This window comes from Gopherus evgoodei, chromosome 5 (assembly GCF_007399415.2).
Source record: "Gopherus evgoodei ecotype Sinaloan lineage chromosome 5, rGopEvg1_v1.p, whole genome shotgun sequence".
NCBI lineage: Eukaryota > Metazoa > Chordata > Testudines > Testudinidae > Gopherus > Gopherus evgoodei.
In genome coordinates this window covers 30,592,562-30,615,821 of record NC_044326.1, presented here as the reverse complement: position 1 = coordinate 30,615,821, position 23,260 = coordinate 30,592,562, and the positions used below count along the sequence as shown (strand labels likewise).

Sequence of the window (23,260 nt, the reverse complement as noted above, 5' to 3'; positions counted from 1 at the left end):
CGAAAGCTTCACCTTTAGTTTGCAAATTGGCAACCATTTTGTGTTTTACGCTGAAAAGGATCTGAGGACTCTCAGATCTTCCCTCAGGCCACAATCAAGCAATGACTTTCATACAACATTCTTAATGTTATGCACATATTTAATGACTATGCCGAATCAGCACCTTACAGCAACGGTAGGTTTATATTTCTGTTTCCCTCTTTTGACAATATTTGTTTAATTTTTTCATCCATGCCCCTGCTGCCTGCTATGACTTAGTTTCCCATTCATTGCAGAATTGCCATTGTTTAACTGCACATCCTAATTCACCTGAGCTATATACCTAATATTTGTACTGCAACTTTCTTACACAGTATGTTTGTTAAAGGTGGTACTTTATTGGTCTCTATTTGTTTCTCTTCCATTTTCTTTTGTTCTTTGTCTTTTAAACATATTTAATTCTTATAGTACTTATTTACAGGCAAATTTACATCTGCCAGATTTTGTCCTTTTCTAACAGATGATGTTCAGCATCTTATTGTTCATTTACTTTGTACTACGAATATTCAATATTTCTTTACTTTGTATCCATATATTTCCTCTCTTGCAATCTAAGTTTTCGTACAAACATAAAAAATAACACATATGCACACACATGCGCAGACACAGAGTCTTAAGTTTATGTCTTGTGAACTGAATTGCCTTTTCTAAATAAAATACTTACTGCTGCTGCCTGAGAATTATTAGGATGACCATTAAGGAGCTCCTGTGGTGGGTTCAGAGGTTTGATATATCTGGTAATAAAAACTGTTTTCCCATTTATGTCAACTACAGTTGTCAGGCATTGGCGGCTTGGAAACTTCAATGCACATTCAGCCTGATACTTCTCTGCTGCTTGGAGCAACTTCTCATCTTCTTGGGTATCAAACTTCAGAAGATAGTACAACTTGTATAAAAATACAGTTTTAAGCATAATTTGGACTTAATTCTCCACTACTTTGTAATCTGTGCAGTTATTTTACACCTACACAAAATGAATGCAAAGTGGATGTAAAATTCTGGTCTGATGATATTTCAAAAACTTACCATTCTCTTTACACAGGTGTAAATTTAGTTGTAAGGTAGTGGAGAATCAGCCTTTTTGTATTTACATTTATATATGCACTCACACACACACACACACACACACACACACACACACATGTTGTACATAATAAGCATGATTGTACAGTCTTTACTCAGGTATTGAAAGGTCTGTGAAAGTTTTGCCTTGGTAAGGACTGTTGGAATGGATACATATAACTCAGTCATTCAACAGTGTATAACTATGATCCGACACTTCAGGGAACTCAGTCTTATTTATATTCGCAAAACAATAACTACATTAATACAACAATCAGGGTAAGTTCTCAAAATGTCTGTCAGGTTTATGATGCACAACTCCCACTGCCATTAATGGGAGTCACATGGCTAAACCACTGTGCAGTGCTCAAAACTGATACAAAAAATGGAGTAAGACATATTTATAAAAACAAGTTATACTTCTTGCTCAGGTTTGCCTAGCAATTAAAGATCTTAGGTGTGGTTTTCAAAAGCCCAAACTGAAAGTCAATGGAACATGTGCTTTTAAGTCACTTAGGTATTTTTAAAAAATTTTACCCTTCATCTATAAATGAATGTTGTTGATTTTGTAGGTTTGTCCTAGGTACATACAATTTTATGGTTATTTTCTGATTTTTTTTAACTAAGGTCACTTTACACCACTCTGGCAGCATAAAGGACCTTAAAGCGTGTATAAATATTTTATATTTTTTAAGGCACCTGAATGTTCTTGAGTATTCAGGCCTTTAACTCAAAATAATGCATGGTTTTAAAACAACCCCTTCATTATGTTATCCTGTTTCCCAAGCCTCCCTGAGTTGGGATTGCCATGCCCTGCTCAGTAACAAGCCATCCAAGCCAATAAAGAAATCACCTCTCATGATGATCCTTCTCACCCCAAAATGGTGACCACAATATGGAATTTGTGTAGTGATGCTTATAGTTTCAATTTTTAAATATAAAATAGTAATTTCTTGCAAAATATTATTAATTAAATGATACCACTGATCTAAGATACTATGTCAGCATAAAAGAGTTTGCATGCTACATACAGTACATATATGGTCAAACACAGATGAAGAACTGCTGCCATTAAAGGTAATGGAAAAAGTTGCAGAGCAAGGACAAAATGAATCCTAAACAGTAAACAGCAATATCTGTTGATTAATTTAAAAATCACATATGTTGTACCTTCTTAAGCATTTCATTCATCTAGAGAGAGATTTAGGAAGGCCAAAAAGAAAGAAAAAGATAATAAATAAAAGAGGGGAAAATGTATTAAAAATCAAATTAAGAAGCTTAAAACAATCTACAGACATTTCAAGCTACTTAGCTACAGCAGGAAAGCATAGAAACGTTAACAAAAGAGGGGAAATATTCAAGTATTTTTTTCATTTTATACTGGAAATTTCTATATTAAAGAGGTTTAAAAGAAACAAAAGATATGGGGATTGTTTACAGCCCGATTTATGTACCCAAGATGCAGCTTTTACATAGCCACTGCTGAAAGGGTAAGAAAAGGAAAAGCCATACCACTTTTGTAGTGAAGCAGATTTTCCTCTTACACACTATATTAGGTTTAATTTCCATAAATGAATTTAGTGTTCATGAGAAAAGTGCTGGCAACTGAGTCCTGGAGACTGACGTCCCCGACTGATCCACAAAAAATGGGACCAGCACAGGGAATTCTAGTCAAATTTTCCCACACTACCCCATGAATGAGTCTCAACTATGACCTGGAGGGACTTCCAAGGACTACTTTAGACCTGACCCTTCAATCCTTGTTCTAAGTTTGACAATTATGCTGGTGATATGTGTTGTGGATACCTGTTCACAAGGAACTGGACTCCACGCAATTCATATAGATTACCAAACAGCCACTGGCAATACCCCTTCCCACCCCCGTTCTGAACTGAGCTGGACTTGTAATGATAACCTCTAGGGCAGGACCCTATAGTTAATGAAATCAACGAGCACTGGATCAGGCCCTACATCTCATTTGCAATACTTTGAGCTATGTAGCTCTCCTACATACACATTCTGTATATTAAACATTTGAAACATGCAGAAATTACACTACATTTAGGGGAGTCACTTTCAATACAAAATGCAATTTTGGTTCTTCTATTTGGTCAAGAAAGTCAGAAGAAAGTCAGAAGACAAGCATATGAAAATGTATGAAGTTGGCATACTCTGTTGTACACAAAATTTAACAACAATATGTGCACTGCATGCTATAGAATAATCTGCTATTTAATTGGTTCCTTATGAGCCTCTTCCAACATTGTAGATTATTTTATTGTTTTCCATTTACTATCCCACTCTTTTAAAATTGGATTATATGAAACCATACAGAATGTCTGTTAAAGTAATAATCTAGTTTGAATCAGTCTAAGTTAAATAACATTATAAATATAAAAGCTTTTGTTTACTAGCTATTAGTTACAATATTTAAATTGTCTGGGATATTAAATAGACTCAAAGGCAGATGCAGTTGATTAAAGTCTAGCTCCGCTGAAGTCAATGGTAAAACTCCCACTGACTTCAGGGGGACCAGAACTTCACCTCAAATACACAGCAGAAAGTACTGGTGCAAGAAATTACTGAACCCCATTTGTCACACCCATCCTCTCTTTTTCTGCTATACTTAATTCTTCAAATGTTATGAAACAGAAAATCTATACTGAGCATTTCCATACCTCAGTAGCATTTCTCTCTTCTTGTATTAGTTACAATACACTTTAGTGGCACGGAGTAATTATGCTACAATTCAGTTTTGATAACTAGTGACTGACACTGAGGAAAGGATTCTCACATTCTGTCTTGTCTATTTGTTCTCTTTGTCTGATAAAGTATTTTCTGTATCTTCACAGTAGATGATATTTAAATTCCCTCTCTAGCTCTTACATCTGGCATTCTGACCAGGGACAATTAGCTAATAATATATCTATAATCAAAGAAAACAAATGAAGTCAGTGAGAAAGGACTTATCAAAAATGTAAACTCTTTTATTATGTAAAGTGAATATTAAGTCTATAACACTGTTATAAACACAGGGCCAACCTTTCAAAATTTCATGCATTACCATCACTATCTTGGTACTTGGCCATGCAAATTAATATCTGCACAAAATTATAAAATTTGGCCACAGTTTTAACAGAAATATCAAAATTCATAATTATATAGTCTATGATATTTCACAATGAACTCTAAATTTCATTTATGAAGAAATACCTTTAGACAGGAATTTATTTGAATTGTAACTATTTTTCATTCTAAAAAAACATCGGCGACAGGTCTATATATATATTAAAAAGTCATTTGTTTTCCGTAAAGCTTATAACATTTTGCTCTGCAGTTAATTATTGTATATAGAATAGAACTGCGGAAGTGACCTGGTATATGAATGATACGTCAAGGCTGTTGTGTAAATCTTTACAGCTTCATATATTAGTGCTAATTTGCCATGGCACTAAGCTAATTAACCTTGAATTTACCCATGAAAGAACAAAATTACAAATCATGTTTCCTTCTCTTTGTTTTCCATGGCATTACATTAGAACAATTCGCACAGCAGACTGAACTATGACCAGTACTGAACAAACAATATGAAATTATGAGACTGTAATTCCATAAGAGGGAGAGCAAAGTTTGCTTTAGTTGTTTATACAATGATCAATGCTCTAAAAAATGAATTATATTTCCAGACTTCAAAAGTTGCTTAGTTTTAATTTTGTATAATACATAGATATGATCCCCTTCCCCAAATCCTCTTCATCTTCAAATAAACTGCTACTGGAGCAGTTAAGTCCAAAGCAAAATATGAGAAGCTGCTGTTTGTGCAGAAGCAACATGGATACATCCTGATTGACTGTATCTCAGAGTATGTCTACACAGCAAAAGCTGTGCACAAAACAGCATATCCAAACTAGGCTGAATCCAGCTAATGTGAATAACTGTAGCAGTGAAGACAGTGTATCATGGGCAGTACATGCTCATATGCACCTTAGGTATGTAGTCAGCTCACTAGCCCACTCTGAAGCCTGTGCTGTGCTGTCTTACTGCCATTGTTACCCCTACAAGCTGGATTTAAGCTAGTTTGGCCATGCCTGGATAGCTTTTGCTGTGTAGACATACCCTGAGAATTAATTGCATAAGGGTACAAGAAGTGACGAGATTTTGGGAGAGGGGTTCTTTTTTGAACACAGGATTTTTCTGCTGTTGCACAAGCATGTCCTTTTAGTTTGGTGAAGGAAGTAAAAGAACTAGGTCAAGAATGAAAAAAAACCTCCTACTTAGAAATATCTTCAAGAGATTTACAGGACAGGAGATGACAATGGCATAATATAATAACTAGTGAACAGTGAATAATGCAAGTTTTGAATTAATTCACTTTGCATCCCTTTTGTGTTCTCTTTTCCCAAATACTTGTGTGATCAGGTTTACTAGGAGGAAAGCTTATGGGAAGCAAATGTTAAGCTTGTATGTTCAAATACTTATGGAATGTGAAAATTAAACTTATTTTTTAATGAGCATTTTAACCAGAAAACTGATGAGTCATGCTCATCTAGGTGAGGAAAACATACAAAATCATCTGAAATATGTGTTCAATCTCAACTAAGCAAGACAGCTCAAATTATAACACTTGCAAAAAATGGCATGTAATTATGAATAACAAAATACATAAGAGAAATCAGATCTGTTTGCACATAGTCTGTAAAGAGAAAAAGAGATTAAATTTATTAAATAAATTATACATCACAAATTGTTCACTCAGATCTACTATATAATGCACCTCCCAAGTTTGCCTGAGTGTTTGAGTATCCATTTATTAAAAATAACCCAATTCTGTTAAAGATAAATCAGAAAGCAAAGATTTCATTACAATTTAAAAACAAAATTGATTTAGCATTACTTTTAAAATATAAAAAGTGCATGCAAGTGCTCAGAAACACTAATACTGGTCAGTTACAAATTACTGAATCAAGTTTAATTCAAGTGCAGGTTCTCAAACTGTGGCTCGGGACCCCATTTTATCATCATTTTAATGGGGTCACCAATGCCAGCATTAGACTTGCTGGGACCCAGAGCTGAAGCTAAAGCCCGAACTCCACCCTTAGGGTGGTGGGGCTCAGGCTGCAGCCCCCTCTCCTCCTACCCGAGGCAGTGGAGCTCTATCGTTGCCACCCTTCAGGGTCATGTAGAACTTTGTTGCCAGAAGGGGGTTGCAGTGCAATTATGTTTGAGAACTCCTGTTTCACTTTTACAGTGTAACTCAGTCAAGATCTGTATCCATGTTACATACCACATTAAAATTACTTATTTACATGCATATCAAGAATCATGGCACCAAAAGCAAAATTTGAAAGTTGTTAGTTACCTTTTCTCGAACTGGATCTCCAGGAATAAGCTGTGGTTCAATAGTAATAAACACTGTTATGTAGGACCCCTCACTCAGACTTCGGACAGAATCATAACTTCTCTCATTTCCTAGGTTCTTTTCTTTACTGTAGCCAAGGAGTACTGGAGGAATATCTATCTTAAATGTGCCATCAATCTATGAAGTAGACACAGAAATATTAATCCATACACATCAATCATTCATGACCAATAATGATGATAATTTCAAAATTTAAAAAAAAATGCTTCATCAACTTTTAGCATTCAAAAAGGCCGTGTTGCCAATGCCAACACTGTTCCTGGCTCCTCCATCTGCATCCAGACAGAGAACCCAACCATGGTTGCTTCTAGCCAAGTCCTGGCGTGGATTTGCAGAAACTGTTGTCTGCATTTTCTTGTCACAGAATATCAGGATGGGAAAACCATCCAGTGTTAGAGGTGCTCACTGGTAGAATCTCTCAGGAAGCAGGTGCGAGAGCTACAGGAGAAGGGTGAGGAGCATGCATGTACAGGAAGAATTAATTGAAAAGGTGCCCTGGAGACCTCCACATTTGAGGAGGAAAGCCAGCTGGAAAAGGCTGAGATAGCAGTACCAGGGGAGGAGGAAACTGCTGGTCTGCACAGGGAGGAACCTGGCTGCTTGACCCGGCTTCCAACCCACTGTCCACAGAGATACCCTTGTGCTGCCCTGCCAACAAGAGATGAGGAATCTCCCCCAAATGTGGAGGAGGAGAAGCCATGTACCCCCAAGCAAGGAGGATCATGGCCACCACTCCTATGAAGAAACATAAGGTAGTGATGGCAGGTGACTCCCTTCTAAGGAGAACGAAGGCATCCATCTGGAGGCCTGACCTGGCATCCTTGGAGGTGTGCTGCCTGCCAGCGGCCCATTATCCAAGACGGATATGGAAGGACTGACAAGGATCATCCGCCCTCTGACTACCACCCCATCCTGCTCTTCCATGTGGGCAACAGTGATACTGCAAGGCATGATCCTGAGCAGATTAGAAGTGACTACAGGACTCTAAGAGGGTGAAGGAATTGGGAGCACAGGTGGTATTCTCATCGATCCTTCCAGTCAAGGGCAGGGGCCCTGGCTGAGACAGACATGTTCTGGAGGTAGATACATGGCTAAGTGAATGGTATCACCAAGAAGGCTTCAGCTTCCTCAGCCAAGGGATCCTGTTCTGAGAAGAAGGACTGCTGAGTAGAGATGGGGGTCCACCTATCATGGAAGGGGAAGAGTATCTTTGGACATAGACTAGCTAACTTGTTGAAAGTCTCTGGATAAGGATAAAAGGAGTCAGAAAACAAGGGTGACATCATGGTAGGTGTCTTCCATAGACTATCTAACCAAAATGATGAGATGGATGAGGCTTTTTTTAAACAACTAATAAAATCATCCAAAACCCAGAACGTGGTGGTGGTGGGGGACTTCAATTACTGAGACATGTGTTAGGAAAATAATACAGCGGGGCACAGATTTTCCAACAAGTACTTAGAATGTACTGGAGACAACTTTTATTTATTTTTTTTTTTTTAACAGAAGTTGGAGAAGCAACTAGCAGAGAGACTATTCTGGATTTGATTCTGACAAACAGAGAGGAACTAGTTGAGAATCTGAAGGTAGAAGGCAGCTTGGGTAAAAGTGATCGTGATTCTAAGGAATGGTAGCAGGGAAAACAGCAAAATAAAGACAACTGACTTCGAGAAGGCAGACTTTAGCAAATCAGAGAACTAGTAGGTAAGGTCCTATGGGAAAAAAGAGTTCAGGAGAATTGGCAGTTTTTTAAAGAGACATTATTAATGGCATACAAGAGCAAACTATACCAATGCATAGGAAAGCTAGGAAGTATGGTAACAGGGCGCCCTAGCTTAACCAAGAGATCTTCAGTGACCTGCAGCTCAAACAAGAATCATACAAAAAGTAGAAACTATGTTAAATTACACAGGATGAATATAAAAAACAATATAAATATGAAGGAATAATTAGAAAGGTCAAGGCACAAAACAAGATTAAACTTGCTAGGGATGTAAAACGTAACAAGAAAGCATTTTACAAATACACGAGAAGGTAGATGACGACCTAGGTCAGAGTAGTCCCATTATTCAATGAGGAGGGAAAGGAAATAACAGAAAGAGCAACAATGGCTGAAGTGTTAAATGTTTCAGTTTTCACCAAAAAAGTTAGCAGTGACTGGATGACTAACATAGTGAACATCATTTTAAATGGAGTAGACTCTAAGGTTAAAATAAGAAAAGAACAAGGTAAGAATTACTTAGAAATATTGGGTATTTTCACGTCAGCAGGGCCGGATGAAATATATCCGAGAATACTTAAGAAACTGTCTGAAGAGATCGCTGAGTCATTAGAGATTATCTTTGAGAACTTGTGGAGGATGCGAGAGATACTTGAAGACTGTAAAAAGACAAATATAGTACCTATCTGTAAAAATCGGAATAAGAACAACCCAAAGAATTATAGACCAGTCAACTTAATTTCAAGTGCCTAGAAAGACAATGGACCAAACAATCAATTGGTAAGCACGTAAAAGAAAATAAGTAACAGTCAACATGGATTTATCAAGAACAAATTATGTCAAACTAATTTAATATCCTTCTTTGATAGGGCAACAAGCCTTGTGGATAGAGGGAAGCAGTAGATGTGGTATATCTCGAGGTTTGTAAGGCTTTTGATACTGTCTCACATGACCTTCTCAAAAACAAATTAGAAAAATATAGCCTAAATAAACCTAGTATAAGGTTGGTGCACAACTCGCTGGAGAACCATACTCAAAGAGTAGTTATCAATGGTTCACAATCAAGCTGGAAGGACATATCGAGTGGGGTCCTTCAGGGATCTGTCCTGGATCTGGTTCTATTCAATATCTTCATAAGTTACTTGGATAATGGTATAGAAAGTATACTTTAAGTTTGCAAATGATACCAAGATGGGAAGGGTGTACATATGGTTTGGAGAATAGGATTAGAAATCAAAATTATATTGACAAGCTGGAGAAATGGTCTAATTATAGACTCAAAGACTTAAAGGTCAGAAGGGACCATTATGATCGTCTAGTCTGACCTCCTGGACAACCCAGGACACAGAATCTCACCTACCCACTCCTGTATCAAACCCCTGACCCAGTGGTTCTCAAACTAGGGCTGCCACTTGTTCAGGGAAAGCCCCTGGCGGGCCGGGCTGGTTTGTTTACCTGCCATGTCCGCAGATTTGGCTAACTGCGGCTTACACTGGCTGCGGTTTGCCACTCCAGGCCAATGAGGACTGCAGGAAGGGTGGCCAGGACGTCCCTCGGCCCGCACCACTTCCTGCGGTCCCCACTGGCCTGGAGCGGTGAACCGCACCAGTGTGAGCCGCGACTGGCCGAACCCGTGGACACGGCAGGTAAACAAACCAGCCCGGCCCGCCAGGGGCTTTCCCTGAACAAGCGGCAGCCCTAGTTTGAGAACCACTGCCCTAACCTATGTCTGAGCTACTGAAGTCCTCAAATCGTGGTTTAAAGACTTCAAGGTGCAGAGAATCCTCCAGCAAGTGACCCATGCCTCCTGCTGCAGAGTAAGGCAAAAAAAACCCAGGGCCTCTTCCCATCTGCCCTGGAGGAAAATTCCTTCTGGACCCCAAATATGATGATCAGCTAAACCCTCAGCATGTGGGCAAGACTCACCAGACAGACACTCAGGGAAGAATTCTCTGTAGTAACTCGGATCCCACCCCATCTAACATCCCATCACAGACTATTGGACATATTTACTGCTAATAGTCAAAGATCAATTAATTGCCAGAATTAGGCTATACCATCATATCATTCCCTCCATAAACTTATCAAGCTTAGTCTTGAAGCCAGAGATGTCTTTTGCCTCCACTGCTCCCCTTGGAAGGCTGTTCCAGAACTTCACTCCTCTGATGGCTAGAAACCTTATCTAATTTTAAGTCTAAACTTCCTGATGGCCAGTTTATATCCATTTGTTCTTTTGTCCACATTGATACTGAGCTTAAATAATTCTTCTCCCTCCCTGGTATTTATTCCTCTGATATATTTATAAAGAGCAATCATATCTTCCCTCAGCCTTCTTTTGGTTAGGCTAAACAAGCCAAGCTCTTTGAGTCTCCTTTCACAAGACATGCAATCAAATAGGATGAAATTCAATAAGGGACAAATGAAAAGTTCTATACTTAGGAAGGAATAATGAATTGCACAAATACAAAATGGGAAATGACTGCTTAGGCTGGAGTACAAAAGATCTGGGGTTTATAGTGGACAAGTCAACAATATAACACTTGCAAAAAAAAAAAAAAAAAAAAAAAAAGAGCAAACATCAATCTGGGATGTATTAGCAGGAATGTTGTAGGCAAGACAGAACTAATTCTTCTATTCTACTCTGCACTGATTAGGCCTCAACTGGTGTACTGTAATCAGTTCTGAGCACTACTTTGGGAAAGATGTGGACAAATTGAAGAGAGTCCAGAGAAGAACAACAAAAATGATTAAAAGTCTAGAAAACATGACCTATGAGGGAAGACTGAAAAGAATGGGTTTGTTTAGTCTGGAGAAGAGAAGACTGAGGCGGACATGATAACAGTCTTCAAGTACATAAAAGGTTGTTATAAAGATGAGGGTGATAAATTGTTCTTACCCACTGATGACAGGAAAAGAAGTCATGGGCTTAAATTGCAGTAAGGGAGATGTAGGTTAGACATTAAGAAAAACTTTCCACTGTAAGGTGTGGTTAAGCACTGGGAAAAACTACCTAGGTAGATTGTGGGATCTACGTCATTAGAGGTTTTAAAGTACATAAAAACACGTGTCAGGGATGGTCCAGATAATATTTAGTCCTTCCTCAATGCAGGGGATTGGACTAGATGACCTACCGAGGTCTCTTCAGTCCTACATTTCTATGAAATATATATATGTGTCATGTGAAAAACCAGTATTTAAAATGATTGTGACAAAAAAAGACTGGTTACTTCCTTTATAGTAACTGTGGCTCTTCTAGATGTTTCGTTCATGTGAATCCCACTCAAAGTGTGCATGCATCCCATGTGCATGGGATAAGATTCTTTTGGATAGTAGTGTCCATTGGGTCCCACCTGAACCCTGAATGTTCTTTCACTCCACACACTTGAGTGCATAAAGGACAAAGTAGACCCAAATGTCCCGTAGTTCTTTCGCCATTACAGAATTCCAAAGCTAAAGGATTCTGGAGTAGCAGGGAAGGAAGGCAGGTCACGGGATCCACATGAATAAAACATTTTAAAGAATCACAGAAACTGTAAATAACTTTCTTTCTACTTTGAGTACTTGTCTATAGAGTAGTAGTCATCTCCCCAAGAAAGCGGCTGGCAGAAGTTCTATCAGAGATACGGCTTCAGCACTGCTGTACCAACCTGGGCATCAGATCTAGCAGCCCAAACCAGAGAGCAATCGTATAAACACATGCACTTATCTCCATGTAGCTACCCTTTAAATCTCTGAGCACAGAAACATTCTTCAAGCATGCAGAAGTGGTAACTTCGGCGCTGGCTGACAGTGCTCTAATATGAGGGTAGTAATTTAGTTACCTCACAGAAAATCTTTATGCAATTAGACACCCATTTTGAGAGACTCTGGCTTGAAATGGCCAGTCTTCTAGACCTGTTCCCAAAGCCTACAAAAAGTCTGAGTGACTTGAAAAAGGGTTTTGTTCTGTGGAAGTAGTAAAACAGTACCCTCAACACATCAAGTGTGTGAAGTCAAGCCTCCAGTACTTGAGTGAGGTTTAGGGAAAAAGATGAATGGATTCATGACAGTGAAAGACTGAAACCGCTTTAGGTAAGAACTTGGGGTAAGGTCTGCAATAGAAATCTCTGGTGTAAGTCATGGATCTGTATGTCAGCTTTGTAGAAGACCTTCATGATTTAAACTAGAATGTCCTGCACTTCAGAGGAGCAACTTCTGTCCATAATGCTCAGCCAGCTAACATCCATTCAGTCTGATGCAGAGATGAAGGATCCATGTGAAAGACCTGCCCCTGATCCTGGGAAATAATGCCTTGGAAGTGTGATTGGAGGCTGCATTGACAGGCACATCAGTTCCAAGTACCCAAACTGTCAAATCTATGCTGTTGTTATCAGTATTAATAAGGTTTTGTTCTGTCTCACTCTTTTGAGGACTGTGGGGAGTAGCGGAATCAGTGGAAAACCATACATCAGGTCCTTCTTCCAAGGATTCAGGAATGCATCCAAAAGGAAACCCAGACTCATCCCTCCAATGAAGCAATACAGTTGGTACTTCTTGTTCATGCTAGTAGCACAAAGGTCTGCAGTGGGAAGTCCCACTTGAGTAAGATTTGATGGAAGACAGAATCTTTGAGAGCCCATTTGTGATTGATAGCGCACTTCCTGCTGAGACAATCTGAAGGGTTTTTCTGAATGTTTGGTAAGTGAAGAGCTATGGAGTAACTTGATCCTGTATATACCAATCTCACAAATGAACTGCCTCCTGACAGAGAGGAGATGTTCTTGCTCTACCTTGTTTGTTGACATAGGATTGACAGAGCTGTTGTATTGTCTTGTTAGGTCTTACATGGTAGCTCCCTGGAGATATTAAATGCAAGATAAGACTCTTATATAACAGGTATAGTTGAGAGGCAATGACATCAATGTTGTCAAAACTATAGGAGACAGATCAGATGTTCTACTACGGAGACAGATCAGATGTTCTACTACAGGCATCTTCCAAACCTATAATTCATACTCCAGTTTACTGATACTTACCCTTGTTTGAAAGTATATGGTAGAAAACGGAATCCGAACAGATCCCAGCCAATGTCTCTCAACACGAGTGTGGATTCCACTTCCTCTTTCACGATCATCCTAGAAAAAAATTGCAAAATAGGTATTATAACAATACAGTGTACACAAATTTACAAGCAGACTTCACTCCCTTTAAGTGTCTTAAACTTTCTCAATGGCTTAATCAAGTTATTAAAATTTCTAATTAGTAATAGTTTTTTTAATTAAATTTGTTACAAATACTGGTTAAACTATTAAGATAATAATTTGTTTCTTGAAGCATCCATATGTGCTTGACACTGAGCAAACACAAAAGAAGGAATGGCCATTGCTACAATGAGCTTATGTTCCAAGGCCCTAGACTTGTAATGAGCCCTGTGCAAGAGGACCCCTGTGCCAGCACAGAACTGTATTAACTTTAGGGGGTTGCCTAAGCAAAGCACATTAAGCCCCAGTCCGGTAATAAAAAAGATTCAATTGTATTAAAAAAGCTTTCTGGACTGAGCAGTTGAGAAGATATGCAAATAATAAAACAGAAAAATGGGTAGAGGAGATAACAAGAGATGTTGCTTTGTAAAACTGCACATTCATGTTCCCTTAAAAGTAAAATCACAGATTTACACTTGTTTAGACAGACAAATAACTAGCCCTGTGTGTACCTTGTAGGTGGATATCAGGTTGAATAGGTACAAAGGAGATACAGATCTGGGTATGCACACACAACTGTGTTTGCAAAGTGTGTGCGCCAGGGCAGGTTTAGTGTGAGTCCCTGGGTTCATCAGCACCCACAGAAATAATGAAACGGAGAATGCCAAACTTGAGTGGTGTTGTGACCCCGTGTGCCAAGTTGCAGTGCCACTGACTCAAATTTGACCCTCCTCGCTGACAGTTAGACCAAACCTGAGCGGTACTGTGACCTTGTGCAACAGGTTACAATACCGGGAGCTGGCAGCCTGGCCCAACTCTGCAGGACAAGAGCTGCCGTTGGTGTGAGAGTGCAGGGTGAACTCACATTCAAGCACCCCTCCCCTTCTTTCCCAGGGCTTCACCCTGCACTAGGATAGAATTAGGGTTGCAGCGCCAAGGCAGAGAGTGCTGCTGTGGGTGGCCAGTGCTCCCCTTAACTACAAGTCAAAATCATGTCCAAGAAAAGTTTAGTATAGTGCCTCTATTGAATCAGGAAACTACATCCACCCTGAGTGCATGCATACTTTTTTAATTGAAGATCAAGTATGTTAATTTTGGCCTTGATTTCCAACTTCTATAGAAGAACACGTTTTTGCTTATACAAAACAAGGCACAAGTACTGTATATTAAACAGAGACGTATAATTAGCTATCTTCATGCACCCAATTTGTGTGTGCTCATCCAGTGATATGGACATTTAAATGTCCAGGCCTACTTCAAAATCTAGCTGTGATGGCGTATGCAAACCCCACAATGGGCTGGAAGGAGTTAAAGGACAGTATTGGGCCCAAGTAGCCCTGTCTCTCCAACCCTGAAGAGCATGCTCCAACTGAAGAAGGGATTGAAAAGGGAGGAACTCAGCTCAGAAGGGGAATGGCTAGGGAGGAGGACAGACCTACCCGGAAAGCTCCTGACATGGACACCAGAGAAGCCTCCCTGAGGAATGTGAGACTATATGTTGAGCCTGGTTGGCACTGATGGTATGGCTACCTTTAATTTTTCTTTCCATCTTATCTGGGGCTGAAAGCTGGGAGACAAAAGCAGTAGCATGAAATGACCCAGGAGGGTAACTCAAAGGGCACCTTGGGGGGCCAGATACTGTTGACTCTCCTAGAGCCCTGGGTTGGAGCCTGGTGGAGTGAGTGGGCTCAGGCTCCCCTACCACTGCCTCAGTAGGGACTCGAGCCACCTGTACTCTTCACCATGTCTCTAAGTAAAGAAGAACCTGGACTGAAAGACTTAGAAGGGGGGTATTTGGTATGCTAACCACTAGGCAACCTAACCCATCAAGGACACTATTACATTAGTTCTTAATAAATCTGTACTGAGCTAACATATGGGTTCATGTTGTCATTCAATGATTTCCATAACAAACATGATCAATATACAAGTAAAAAGATGATATTGTTCCAAATGCCAGCTCTGCAAATTCAGCCTGGGATCTGAAAGTTAAGCTGGGATCCTTCCTTCTCATGCTTCATCCCCTGCAATAAAAGTTTTGCAGACCAAATTCTTCCCTCTGTGACATTTGTGCATTTAATATTTTTTGCCTGAGATTTTTTAAAAAGTGCTGAGCATTGGCATCATTCTATTCCCATTGAATTCAACAGTAAAACTCTGACTGATTTAAGTAGAAGCAGAATTAGGCCACAGCTGAGAGCTTTTGAAAATTTCATCTTAATTACTACCATTATTTGTTATTATTTATCTAGTGCCTAAAAATGAAGGCACAATGCAAAACAAATAGAAACACATAGATCCTGCACCAAAGAACTTGCAATCTAAAATCAGACAAAACACACACACAAAAATCAAACAAACAACAAAGCACCAGATGTGGGAAATCCACCCCCTTCCATGGGTTTAGACAAGTATAACTTGGAATTGGAATTTAGCAAATACTTCCGATAATTAACAAGAAGAAATAAAATCCAGTTTACTTTCCATTATCTATGTTGGCTCTACACTGCTACCAGGATTAAAAAGCAGTAAAATCCTCATTTTTGTCACTGCAGTCAGCGCACATTATTGACTACACACACAAGCTCAAACCTTCGGCAGCAGAAAACAGATTGAGTACCTGGACCGTGCACAGCACTGCTTTACTCAGGTGGAGTGACAATACAATGGAACACGGATCTTACAATCTAGATTGGACATAACATAGCTAGGAATGACAACAATAAGAAAAGGAAAGGCGCATGGGAGGATGAAGGATGTAACAGTGAAAGTTCATGACACGAATATGGGAGTATAATATAATAAATATAATATATTACAGTAGAACCCCTATTTTATGAACTGGGGATGGAGGAGATCATAAAATCAAAAAGTTCATACCACTGATCATCTCAAAATTACAACAGCTTCAATGTATAGGTTGCATCATGGTGCAGCATGTTGCTTTCTTCTCATCCTTCAAACCACTTCAAAGCAATTTCAAATGCACTGAAGGCATTGGAATGTGAATAGATGTCAACTTGTTCTTCATCAACATCGTTTTTGTCATGAGATTTTTTCGCTCTCATCAGGAAAAATGGTTCAAATAACTGGTTGTTCATAAGACTAGTGTTCTATTCTATGATAATTTATATATATAATCTTATTGGTTACTCTTGTGATTATTTTTGGAGAAACAGACATAATATTCAGTGATGTTCTTAATATCAAAAACACTGACTTTAATGTCATAATGGTCCTTCAGATGCCAAGCTCACCTCTAAGACATCATAGAGTACTTCATCAAAAATGTTAATGAACACTTCATCCTTCACTGATTGCAAACTTGTGGTGCTGTAGTCACCATTAGGAGCTCTATCAAAATAAAATATTAGTGACTTATAAAGAATACAGCAAACCTGTACTATATTAAACTTTACATTCATTTACACACTCAAACAAGAATGTTATTCAAGGACATACTGTGAAGCTCAAAACCAATAACTTGTTTTCATTTACCCATACCTAAATGGAAGTTCAAGTTCCTCATTCCAGTTGGGGTTTGGCCCCTCTGCTGCTGTTGTCCTGCAGACTGTTCGCTGAAAAGAAACTTCTACAAAAGGATGGACTAAAACCTTCAAAATACAATTAAAATGAAAATAAAAATAGACAATTTGGCAGAACATTTGTAAATTGTCAATTTTTCAATGTATGTAATAAAATGAAAATAATATATGAAAGATGTGTCAGTTTGTTGACTTCTGTGACAAACACAGAATTCTGCATTTCATGGGCTTCTAACATTTTAGGAAGTTGATTTTTTTGTAATTCTAACATTCTTGAAAAGAAATATATAGTCAAACTACTGATGTGTCCACAGTCTTAAATTTCACCTTCAGATTTTTGTGTAGAATTAAGCCTGAATTAAAAAGGATCCATCAGACAGGTTCAAATTTAGCAACAGGCAAAGGCTGCTAGTTACCTGCTAATTAAAACAGATTATGTGACCCAATCAGCTCACTGAAAGATGTCCATTTGTGTCTTACTGTCTGTAATCAAAGAACAAAACTTGTTGATACTATCATGGTTCTCTCTGTATCTGGCCCTTCTTACTATCTGTTTCAGTTAAATTAATCTTTGACTAGAAATAACAAAACCCTAATATTATCTTTTTAAAAATGCCAGAAAGAGGAATTTATCTAGTGTCCAAAAATGTGATAGGAGCACACACAACTTTTAAAAAAAATCAGGACATTATAGGGCAACAAATGTAAAATTAAAACAAAAACAGAAGCAAGAACAGTGGGTCTCCATCCTCTCCCTTGAGGATGTTAAATATGGCTTCCAATTGCCATCGGAAATTTAGTCTCAATTTCAACCTCACTGATAATATGATCTAACCAGTCAATGTTACTGCTTAGAAGAAAAGGAAACAACCCTATATGACCAAATTACCATTCAATTTATGTCAATATTATACTGTACCTGGTTGAAAGTCCAATCAATGCTGCGGGTTGGGCTCTGAGGTGATGGAGACGCTGCAAACATCTCATTAAAGGACCTTGAAGATCTGGATGGCTGTTGAAGTTTGCTAGGAAGAAAAATATGTAACTGTGACAAAGAACACGCAAGAGCAAGTTATTTACCTTATAGTAACTGGAGGTTCTTCAAGATGTGTGATCCCTATGGGGGATCCACGTGCCCAATCAGAGAATTCTTGAAAGCAGTGTCCACAGATCTGCGCATGGACCCTCACACTCCTCACGCCTCCAACCGAGGAGCTAAAGGGTGGAGTAGACCAACCACCTCTCCAGTTCCTTCTGTATCAGGAATCCTGATACATGATCTGAAGCAGAAAAGGAGGCAGGCAGTGGAATACACACAGGGACCACACATCTCAAATTAAGTAACTTTCTCTTCTCCTTCAAGTGCTGGTCCCTGTGTGTATTCCACTGTGGATGACTGATGACAAGCAGTACTCAAGTAGGAGGAGGGTGTGAGGATGCAGGCAGCACAGCCAGTTGAAGGACTACCATGCCAAAGGCTGCATCAGTGGAGTTCTGTACTAAAGCATAATGTCTCACAAATGTGCAGAAGGAACTCCATGTAGCTGCTTTGCAAATGTCAAGGAGAGGTACTTCTTGAAGTTATTCCATTGATGTCACTTGTTCTTTTGTGGAATGAGCTCTCAGCCCCATAAAGGGGAAGAAGATTACACAGCTGAAAGAGTAAGATAGATAACAAGATCCATTTACAGATTCTCTGAGAGCATACACGTTGACCTTGAACTCTTTCTGCTACAGCGATAAACAATCTAGGAAATTTTCTGATTGGCTTTGACCTTTGCAGAAAAAGGTCTAAGGTTCATTGCACAGCAAAGGAATGAAGTCTCCTCTCTTCTTCAGATGCATTTAGTTTAATAAAAAACACAAGTAGGTGGATTGATTGGTTTAGGTGACACTCCAAAGCTACTTTGAGGGTAAACTTAAGATGTAAACATAATGAAACTTTGCCTCTATGGAACATGGTGTAAAGTGGATCTACCTTCAGTGCTCCAAGCTCATCCACTCTCCTGACTCAGGTGATGGCTAACAGAAATGCAACTTTTATGGATAGGAGAGACATGGAACATGTAGCTAGTAGTTTGAAGGGAGGCTTAGTGAGCACCAAAAGAACAAGGGTGAAGTCCCACTGAGGAGTAGGTTTCCTTACTAGCAAAAAAAGTTCTGTTTGGACACTTCCAGAAGCAAGGCTGAATGGGAGCTCTCTGTACTGAAAATGGTTGGAGCCCACTATGAGTATGAGAAAACGTCTGTGATTGGGGTAAATGTCCTTCATACTGAGAGCTGTAAACCACAAGCCTTCCCCTTTTTTTTTAATTGATAGTTCTCACTTTTTAATTAGATACAGCAAAGTCAAATACTTTATTCTGTTTAGCAGCTACAGCAAAAAAAAATGCACTAAAACATAAGGTCTCCCCTTCCTAAACAGGTCTCTCAACAGGCAAACAATTACAGCAAGCATTTATACTTTTATTACAAACAATAATAAGCAACAGCTGCATTTTGTTTATATAAAGGTCATCCTAATATCTTGTTTTTCTCACTTAAAAAACTCCAGTCTACATTTCGTATTATCTATACATTATCAACACAAAGTTAAACAACTTCTCACACAGCTCTTTTCTACTCGCCTCACACAATTCTTGCTTCTACAAATCTCACATTAAAATTACAGTAACTTATCTCTTGCTAACAAAAGCTGTCATGCATTAATATCCCCTACAAATCCCTGTCAGTTCTTTCTCTACTTCCACACAGGGATGGGATTATAGATACCAATGTGACCATGCGAAATTTCAGTTTGTGAATAAAGCAGTTGAGATGGCGGAGATCAAGGTTAGGTCTCCAGCTACCCTTCTTTTTGGGTACTAAGAAGTATGTTTCGTAAAAACTCTTTCTTTAGTACTGAGCAAGTACTGGCTCTGTTGCTTCTCACTATAACAGGGATTCTACTTCTTCTTTTAGAATCTCCTCACGAGAATGGCCCAAAGTGTCTCCCTGGCTTTGGAGGGGGCCGGGAGGTAAATTAAATTGCATAACCAGAATGGATATTTAGTACCCTCTTGTCTGTTGTTATTGCACTTCAGATGTGGAAAAAGAGGGCTAGGCAACCCCCAAAGAGTATCTGGGAATTGGCAGGTGGTGGCATCATTGGTCTGCAGCACTCAACCTCCCATCAAACATATCATTTACCTGGGTGCTGGGATTGGATTGATTATATTGCCACCAGAGGGGAAAAGAAACAGGACTTCTCAACCCTCTGCCTCTTACAGGGCAGCTCACAAAACCACTGATGGTAAAATTATTGAGCTGTTGGTCTACGGTTGTACAATTGCCTGTGAAATTTTCTCTTTAGGGCAAGTGTAAATATTCCCAAGGAGTGGAAGGTGGGCCTAGAATCCTTTAGAATGTATAAGGACTCATCTCTCTTTTGATTTAAAAAGATGAGTTTTGTCAAAGGGCAAAGGGCAAGTCCGCCATGGTGTCCTGGACCTCCCTGGAAACCCCCAAGTGCACAGCTGATTCACAGCACATCACAACAGCAGTAGCCACAATAGCAGTAACCCGCTGACTGAAGAGCGGTCCCATCAACCAACTTGCTTTTCTCAAGGAGAGCCTGAATTGAGCTCTATCCTACTGTTCAAACTAGTCAATGAAGTTCGTGAATTCGGAATAGTTCAGGTACGCATACTTAGTAATCAGTGCTTGGTAACTGGCTATTGAGAACTGAGGGCTAGAAATGAAGAACTTCCTTCCCAATAAATTGTGTCTTTTACCCTCTTTGTCAACCAGAGTAGATCTAGGATGTTGCTATCTAGATCTCTTCATGGCAGATTGAGCAACCACAGTTAGGAGCATGAAGAGAAATGAGAAATACCACCTCTTTGGCTGGGACAAAATAGCATTTTCTGCCCTCTTAGGGGTAGGAGCACAAGTGGCTGGGGTATGCCAGACTTTTCTAACTTGTTCCATGAAGCACTATTCAGCTGGATCCAGAGAATTGGATGATGTCCAGTAATTTATGTTGAGGATCCTGAACTTCCTCAAGGGACATTGGTAGCTCACATGGAATCCTACATAACAGTTCCTGGAATTGCTTGTCGTTACCAGGGAAGGGTGTGTATGTGGTGTTACTGGAGCAACTGCTTCATCCGGAGATGATGAGGACAGTCTCTCGGTACCAGTGAAACTGGTGGATCCAGCTCATAATCTTCTTAAGAACATAAGAATGGCCATATCGGGTTAGACTAGTGGTCCATCTAGCCTGGTATCCTGTCTTCTGACAATGGCCAATGCCAGATGCTTCAGAAGGAATGAACAAACAGGGCAATCTATCAAGTGATCCATCCTCTGTTGTCCAATCCCAGCTTCTGGCAGTCAGAGCTTTAGGGACACCCAGAATATGGGGCTGAATCCCTGAACATCTTAGCCAATAGCAATTGATGGATCTATCTTCCATGAACTTATCTAATTCTTCTTTTGAACGCAATTATAGTTTTGACCCTCACAACATCCCCTGGAAACAAGTTTCACAGGCTGAATGTGCGTTGTGTGAAGAAATACTTCCTTATGTTTGTTTTTAAACCTGCTGCCTATTAATTTCATTGGGCGAACCCTGGTTCATGTGTAAATTGGAGGGATAAATAATACTTCTCTATTCACTTTGTCCACACTAGTCATGATTTTATAGACTGTTATCATATCTCGCCAGAGTCGTCTCTTTTCCAAGCTGAAGAGTCCCAGTTTTTTTAATCTCTCCTCATACAGAAGCTGTTCCATACCCCTAATAATTTTTGTTGCCCTTTTCTGTACTTTTTTCTAATTCTCTCTCTCTCTCTCTCACCCTCCACCCCCACACCAGAACTTCAAAATGTTGGCATACAATGGATTTATGTAGTGACATAATGATATTTTCTGTCTTATTATCCATCCCTTTTCTAATGGTTCCTAACATTCTTTTAGCCTTTTTGACTGCTGGTATGCACTGAGCAGATGTTTTCAGAGAATTAGCCATGATGACTCCAAGATCTTTTTCTTGAGTGGTAACAGCTAATTTAGACCCCATCATTTTTATGTGTAGCTGGGATTATGTGTTTTCCAATGTGCATTGCTTTGCACTGATCAACACTGAATTCCATTTGCCATTTTGCTGCCCCGTCACTCAGTTCTGTGAGATCCCTCTGTAATTCTTTGCAGTCTCAGCTTTGGACTTAACTATCTTGAGTAATTTTGTATCATCTGCAAATTTTGCCACCTCACTGTTCTTTTTTCCAGATCATTTCTGAATGTGTTGAACAGCACTGGTCCCAGCACATGTCCTTGGGGGACCCCGCTATTTATCTCTCTTCACTGTGAAAACTGACCATTTATTCCTATCTTTCCTTCCTTTTCCATGGGGTCAGAAAAAAGCTCCAACTGTCCTCTCAGAGAGGAGGGGTTGATTGACTCCCTACCAGATCTTGTCGACTCTGCAGGTTAGTACAGGTCCCATGGTCCCCAGTATGGCCAGTAAGAGAGGTCAAAAGGTGGTTGTGGAAGTCCCTATGGCCTATCATACCAACAGTTCCAACATAGGTGCTGAGGTGGATGTTGGTTCCAGCCAGGTCCGGGTCCCCTGTCTGGGAAATTATGCCTCAGAGGAGGAAACATCAGTTCATCAGGTGGTTCAGAGTCTCCTCACAAAGAAAATGTTGATTCCGTATTCGTCAGCAGTACTGATGGCTCCCCTGGAGGGAAGCCATGGCTGGACGATGGAAAGGGAGACAGACTCCTCCCATAAGATGCATCTCCTGTGCTGGAGACTGGGGATCCAGGAGAGAAAAAAATGACATCAGGAGGAGTGTAAGCCTTTGCTCTCACTAGAGTGGCAAGGGACCCTGTCCACCTGAACTGATGGAGCCAGAGTAGTTACAGTTTGTGACACAGTTGAGTTAGGAAGAGCTGTACTGTTGGTGGCTGACGTGCTCAATGGTTGCCTTTTATTGGTGCCATCAGTTCCCATTAAGGCTTAGTTGGTACTGGACGCACTGTTGCCACAAGACAGCAGTCTGGTACAAATGGAGCCCTGGACTTGTAGGCCTTCATGTCATCATCCTGAGACTTAGGACATTTTAAGTCCTCAAGGGCTGTGCAGGAAAACTCAATGTAGGCAGAGTTGTATTTAACTTTTTTGAAGCTTGGATGTTTACGGGAATGGTCTCTGCGATCCCAACAAGACCCCGATATGGGATCTGTGAGAGTAGATTCCCCCTCTCCTAAGTCAGACCTCATGGCAGAAGGCACACTCCTTGCTGAGCAC

At 39.7% G+C, this 23,260-nt stretch overlaps 1 protein-coding gene across 6 annotated transcripts in view; it reads right to left on the bottom strand.

Moving 5' to 3' along the window:
- The window catches only part of CC2D2A (coiled-coil and C2 domain containing 2A), a 158,014-nt gene that overhangs the window by 21,840 nt on the left and 112,914 nt on the right, over positions 1–23,260 (bottom strand). For 4 of the 6 annotated variants that reach the window (XM_030563106.1, XM_030563108.1, XM_030563107.1 and 1 more), the window contains 7 exons: positions 17,885–17,990; positions 16,925–17,034; positions 16,678–16,774; positions 13,256–13,354; positions 6,461–6,637; positions 2,272–2,292; positions 704–907 (listed from right to left, as the gene is read on the bottom strand). In XM_030563106.1, coding sequence (XP_030418966.1) covers positions 704–907; positions 2,272–2,292; positions 6,461–6,637; positions 13,256–13,354; positions 16,678–16,774; positions 16,925–17,034; positions 17,885–17,990 — 814 coding nt within the window. Of the gene's footprint in view, positions 1–703; positions 908–2,271; positions 2,293–4,072; positions 5,795–6,460; positions 6,638–13,255; positions 13,355–16,677; positions 16,775–16,924; positions 17,035–17,884; positions 17,991–23,260 lie in introns of those variants that run through there. The other 2 variants (XM_030563105.1, XM_030563109.1) reach the window with 2 other exon arrangements.